The following is a 6,364-nucleotide window of genomic DNA, read 5'->3' as shown; positions in this document are numbered from 1 at the left end:
AGAAACCCCGTCTTTACTAAAAAGACAAAATTAGCTGGGCGTGGTGGCATGTGTCTGTAATCCCAGCTACTCAGGAGGTTGAGGCAGCAGAATCGCTTGAACCGGAGAGGCAGAGGTTGTGGGGAGCTGAATCACACATTTCCCTTCAGCCTGGGCAACAAGAGCGAAACTCCATCTCAGAAAAAAAAAAAAAAAAAAAAAGAGGCAGAGTCTTGCTCTCTGGCCCAGGCTGCAGTGCAGTGGCGTAATTATGGCTCACTGCAGCCTTGACCTCCTGTGCTCAAGTGATCCTCCTGCCTCAGCCTCCCGAGTATCACAGTTGCTCACTGCCATGCCCCGCTAATTCCTTCTATTTTCATGTTTTGTAAAGACAGGGTCTTGCTCTGATGCCAACCAAAGCTGGTCTCAAACTCCTGTCCTCAAGCAATCCTCCTACCTCGACCTCCCAAAGCACTGCAATTATAGACATGAGCCACCTCGCCTGGCTACAACCAGTCACTTTTTTTTTTTTTGAGACGGAGTTTTGCTCTTGTCGCCCAGGCTGGCGTGCAGTGGTGCAATCTCGGCTCACTGCAACCTCTGCCTGCTAGGTTCAAGCAATTCTCCTGCCTCAGCCTCCCGAGTAGCTGGGATTACAGGCATCCGCCACCATGCCCAGCTAGTTTTTCTATTTTCAGTAGAGAGGGGGTTTCGCCAGGCCTGGGGAAGGGGGAATGGCTGACTTATCAAATTAATTACACCATCCAGAAGGGTTTATTAAACTAGTTTTACTTTAGCACCGTTCTTAGTGGAGCAAGATTCGTGATTATGGGGTGGAATTTTGTGTATCTGGTCTTCATGGGATGCATAGAAATTTTCCAGTTGGTGAGAAGCAGGTGCCGAGGGTCCGGATCAGAAAAAAAGGCAGGAAGCCGGGTTCCCGCTTGCCTTGCATCAGCTCTCCACAGCGCACCGGCCATCACTTGAAGCAGACACCCCTGAGGGAGCGGGTTGAGGGAGGGCAGATATCCGGCTTCTCGCCCTGGAGGGGAAGGCCACAAGTTGGAGTCCTGGAAGCAGACCCTACCCCCACCACTTGAATCCCACTGCTCCCCTCCCAGCTTACCTGGTACAACTGGCAGACGAGGGTCAGGAGCTGGCTCTGATCTTCCAAGGGTTTCTGCACAAAGCAAGACAGAGGTCACACACTCCCAGCAGCTACCCCAACCCATGCACCCTGGTTCCAGCCCAGAAAGGGCTGCACGTGTTCCCAAGTCTGGCCCCTGCCTCCTGCCTCGCGAATCAGTGGCACACCTGTCCCAGCGGGGGTGGCTATCAATGTTTACCACTTCGAATTAATACATACATTTTTTTGCCTGATGGACTCCTACTCACTTTTCAAAACTCCAGCCCCAATGCCCCTTTTCCATATGCAAAGCCATCAAGTTTTGCTCTTGTCGCCCAGGCTGGAGTGCAGTGGCGCGATCTCGGCTCACTGCAACCTCTGTCTGGGCTCCTGTATCCCTGGTCCCTCTGTCTGGTCCATCCCTGACTCCATGGGACTATGAGTGTCAAGCTGAGGGCTAAAAAGATTCTTACCCCATTGACGGTGACCCAGGGCACATATTCGTGCGGTGGCTGAAGAGCATCTGTCCGCTGGGCATTGGCGTGCATGAGCTGCATGCCGCGGTCCCCCGTTGCACACTCCATGATAGTGTCTGGCGACAGCCCTGGGGCGTAGAGCTGCAGGCACTGGGTGGGTGGGGAGCAGGGGGTTGCCTCAGCTTCCTCCCCGTTATCTCAACGGTCCCCCCACCAGCCCTGAGTCAAGCCTGTTTCGTCACTGAGAAGAGGGTTGGCTTCACAGCGATGCGACAATGCCCACAAACAGCAGACGCTCAATACATGCTTGAGTGGAGGCCCCTGAGTCAGGGCTGAGGCTGCTCCTGCCTCCTAGCTCCCTTGTTTTCATCCCTAAGACCAGACCCCACTGTCTCTGACCCCCATGGTATCTCACTTTACTCAGGGCCTCCACACAGGCTGATCCCTCTGCCAGGAACACCCTTCCTCCTCCGTCCACTGTGTCTCCTCAGTGCCCTCTCCTCCTTGCCACTCTCTCAGCCCTGATCTAACCCTGCAGGACTAGGGTATCGCTAGGTGAGGCCTCTTGGGTGACCCGGATTTTTTTTTTTTTTTTTGAGACGGAGTCTCGCTCTGTCGCCCAGGCTGGAGTGCAGTGGTGCGATCTCGGCTCACTGCAAGCTCTCCGCCTCCCGGGTTGATGGCATTCTTCTGCCTCAGCCTCCCGAGTAGCTGGGACCACAGGCGTCTGCCACCACACTCGGCTAATTTTTTGTATTTTTGGTAGAGACGGGATTTCACTGTGTTAGCCAGGATGGTCTCGATCTCCTGACCTTGTGATCCGCCCGCCTCGGCCTCCCAAAGTGTTGGGGTTACAGACGTGAGCCACCATGTCTGGCCGGGTGACCCAGATGTTTGATGAATGAATAAATGATTGGAGCCGATGAGTCACTTCTCTGGAAGTCATTCTTCACAATCCCCTGAGGAAGTAGGTGGGGTCTGTCCTATCATCTCCACATCCTATCATCTGTGTCTCTGCACATTCCTGCTCATCCTTCCATGACCAGCTCAGAAATGCCTCCTCCAGTAAGTCCTCCGTGATCACTCATGCCCCTAAGAGACCTGCATTCATTCCCCTGATTCAGAGATGGAAGTTTCAAGAGGGGAGGCTGGGGCCAGGCGTGGTGGCTCACACCTGTAATCCTTTGGGAGGCTGGGACAGGAGGATCACTTGAGGTCAGGAGTTTGAGACCAGCCTGGCCAACATGGTGAACGCTGTCTCTACTAAAAATACAAAAATCAGCCGGGCATGGTGGTGCGCGCCTGTAGTCCCAGCTACTGGGGAAGCTGAGGTGGGAGGATCACTTAAACCGAGGAGACAGTGGTTGCAGTCAGCCAAGATCGCACCACTGCACTCCAGCCTGGGTGACAAAGCAAGACCCTGTTTCAAAAAAAAAAAACAAAAAACGGCCGGGCACAGAGCCAGTAGCTCATGCCTGTAATCCCAGCACTTTGGGAGGCCTAGGCGGGCGGATCACGAGGTCAAGAGTTCAAGACAAGCCTAACCAACATGGTAAAACCCTGTCTCTACTAAAAATACAAAAATGAGCCTGGTATGGTGGCACAGAACTGTAATCCCAGCTACTCAGGAGGCTGAGGCAGGAGAATCACTTGAACCCGGGAGGTGGAGGTTGCAGTGAACCGGGATTGTGCCACTGCACTGCAGCCTGGGTGACAGAGCGAGACTCCGTCTCAAGAAAAAAAAAAATAAATAAATAAAATAAAGAAGGGTAGTTGTTTTCTTGGGCTGCACAGACAGCAGTGGTCAAGGCTAAGACTTGAATTTGAGTCTGCCTGGGTGTAGGGAAGGTTACCACCCTTGTCCCCCTCCTCGTGCAGAGTGAGGGGCGTCACTCACTAGTGGCAGACTTTTCTCCATGTCGTCAAACTCTTCCATGCAGACAATGGTCAGGAAGGCTAGATCCATGTCAAGCATATCCAACAGGCAGGCCTGGGGTTTGGAGAGGGGGCAGGAGAGGGCATGAAGAGGGCCCAGGGTACCCTGACACCCTCTCGTAATAATCACCAGTACCCACCCAGGAGATAGGGAATAAAGATGTGATTAAATGGGAGCACACGAGGCAGAAGACAGAGCTGGCATCCTCATATTTACCTCCTGTACATCGGACGGTTTTCCCCCACCCCGGTGTGGGGCCCTGGGGATGCTCACCTCCACCTTGTTGAGTTTGCACTCCTCTTCTCCATGCTGGCACTTGAACTCCCATCTGCCGCTGACATTTTGTTCCTACAAGGCAGCAGGGTGAGAGCTGGCTGGCAGGCTGGGTCCCCTGCTCCCCTGCCCACGTGCCTCAGTTTCCCCAGCGCCCATGCACCTGTGCATTTCCGTAGGGCACCAGCGTGACATTGAGGATCTCCATGACCATTAGCCACGTTGGGAAAAGCTCTCGGACCAGGAAGACGCGGCAGCCACCGCACAGTGCTTCATAGTAGAGGGTCACGTTGACAAGCGGTGCGTTGGACTTCTTGACAGGCCCCCGCAGGTATAGATTGCCCATCTGTGGATTAGGAAGGGGTGTGAGGCAGGTGTAGCCCTGGGCAGTTCCCCACTTCTCTGAACCCCACTTGGTATTCTTGTAGAAAGGGGGCTGTCATAGGCAATTCATCTTGCACACCTTCCAGAACTTGCCAGGTGGAATCTTGACTTTGAGACTTTTTTTTTTTTTTTTTTTTTTTTTGAGACAGCGTCTCTCTCTGTCGCCCAGGCTGGAGTGCACTGGCACCATCTTGGCTCACTGCAAGCTCCGCCTCCCGGGTTCACGCCATTGTCCTGCCTCAGCCTCCCAAGTAGCTGGGACTACAGTCCCGAGTAGCTGGGACTACAGGCGCCGGCCACTACACCCGGTTAATTTTTTTGTATTTTTAGTAGAGACGGGGTTTCACCGTATTAGCCTAGCCAGGATGGTCTCGATCCCCTGACCTCGTGATCCGCCCGCCTCGGCCTCCCAAAGTGCTGGGATTACAGGTGTGAGCCACCGCCTCCGGCCTTGGCCCATGCCCATTTCTTGCCATTCCACCAGGAGACTTTGACTCTGAGCTGAGCAAGGAACCCACGTGAACCCTTTCCAAGTCCAACCAAACAGAGGCGGCACCTAATAGGTGCTGACTTCCGGCTTCAGCTGAGGGGTGGCGGGCGGCCCGTGTCGCTGGATCCCTGAGCAAGTCGCTCAGCTTCTAGGGCATTTGCCTAATAGGTCCCAGAGACACGCAAGCCCTGCCCTGGCTGGAATGAATGCACCAGGGGTAGCAGCAAGAACGCGTGCCGGTGGCCCTCGGCCAGCTGCTGAACTTGTGCCCTGGACCATAAAAGGAGACCCCAGCTCCTGCCCCAAAAGTACACAATAGGCGCTCAATGAACCCTTGGGCGGGAGGAGGCGGTGGAAGCAACTGCGCGTCTCAGATGCGGGATGCGAAAGCGAAACGGCACGGAGGGACTCTGGCCGCAGTGCCGGGAAATGAACGGGGTTTTTCCAGTCGGGGCCCTGGTCTTCCCCTGTGAAGTCTGGGGAGAAAGAAGGAGCCGCCTGCCCCGACAGGGCGCCTGTCCCCTCCAGTCTGCCCGCCCTGTCGCCGTCCCTACCTTGTAGTTAACTGGCGGCCCATTCCCAAAGATGTCTAACGCTTGCAGAGGGGACGCCTGCACCGCTGCCGTGGGGTCGTCCAGCAGCAGCAGCAGCGGTGGCAGGAACAGCAGAAGTGGCGACAGGGACATCGCTGCGGGGCAAAAGTGTGGCGGCTGGGGCGGCTGCCTGGGAAATGAGCGCCTTTAACCAGGGGGTGGTCCCGCCCCTAACCCGGGCCTGCCTCCCGGTGCCCACGCCCCTGGGCCCCGAGCCAGCGTCCCTCCCTCCTCCACTCCTCCCTCTGGGTGTCCCACCCCCACCCCTGCCAGGTGCTGGGTCCCCAGTCACGAGGTCACTGGGCCCCTTGGCAATCAGCCCTGCCTAGGCATGTGAGCCCTGGCGCAAGAGTACCTTTAGGGGAGGTGAGGTGGGGCCTTTGAGATAGACACAAAGAGGCTGAGAGGAATGGTGGTGTGTCCATGCACTCCTAGACTTTCTGGGGGCGGCTAGGGGACTTGAGGCCTGGGACCCACTCTCAGAGTGGGCCTGTGATCTAACGGGGTGACGTCGGATGGAGGCTGGGGATGGGATGGAGGCTGGGGTGTTGGGGGAGTAACAAATGTTCAGCCCCCTGAGAGTGGGCAAGCCCTGTGTGGCCAGGTTCCCTCCCTCCAGCCTGGCCCGTGACCTCCCTCACGCCCAACCCCCACGTCCTGCCCCTTGATCCTTCCCCCTCAAGCTCCTGACCCCGATGCTCCAGACCCGGCTCCGTGGTCCCGTGGGACTGACTCAGGCTTGACCACAGCCATGCCAGAAAGCAGAAGCTGGCACAGGGAGCGGCATGTCATTTCTCTAGGGTACCCCCCCTCCAGCCCCACTTCCGACTTGGGGTGAAGAGAACTGGCCTTCCTTCTTTTCACCATCTAAGGCTTGTGGAGGGTGGGGGGCAACCTGGCCTTCAAGGGGCACCCATGGGGGAAAGCGGGGGCCTGTGCTGTCTGGGATAGGGGTGGGACGGCTTGGAGTCCGTCTGGCTTTGGATTTGAGTGACGGAGCCTTAGCTTTCCCTTCTGTGTAATGGGGAGAAGGATAAGGTTTGGGGAACAAGAGTCACCATGGAGGGCTCAGAGGCAGGTGGGGGAGAGTTGTCCCAGGTTGGGGCT

At 56.3% G+C, this 6,364-nt stretch overlaps 1 protein-coding gene across 1 annotated transcript; it reads right to left on the bottom strand.

The window, feature by feature from the left end:
- Positions 1–751: 751 nt before the first annotated feature.
- Positions 752–5,387, bottom strand: LOC105488039 (IFI30 lysosomal thiol reductase). The gene is made up of 7 exons (XM_011751728.2): positions 5,219–5,387; positions 3,954–4,136; positions 3,791–3,865; positions 3,479–3,571; positions 1,579–1,731; positions 1,106–1,159; positions 752–1,021 (listed from the first exon to the last, which is right to left on the bottom strand). Exons 1-7 carry the CDS (start codon positions 5,348–5,350, stop codon positions 959–961), a joined length of 753 nt encoding a protein of 250 aa, XP_011750030.1. The 5' UTR covers positions 5,351–5,387; the 3' UTR covers positions 752–958.
- Between the last annotated feature and the right edge of the window lie 977 nt (positions 5,388–6,364).

Source organism: Macaca nemestrina, chromosome 20, assembly GCF_043159975.1.
Source record: "Macaca nemestrina isolate mMacNem1 chromosome 20, mMacNem.hap1, whole genome shotgun sequence".
Taxonomy (NCBI): Eukaryota; Metazoa; Chordata; class Mammalia; order Primates; family Cercopithecidae; genus Macaca; species Macaca nemestrina.
The sequence above is the reverse complement of the archived record's forward strand: the minus strand, read 5'-3'. Positions and strand labels throughout refer to the sequence as shown.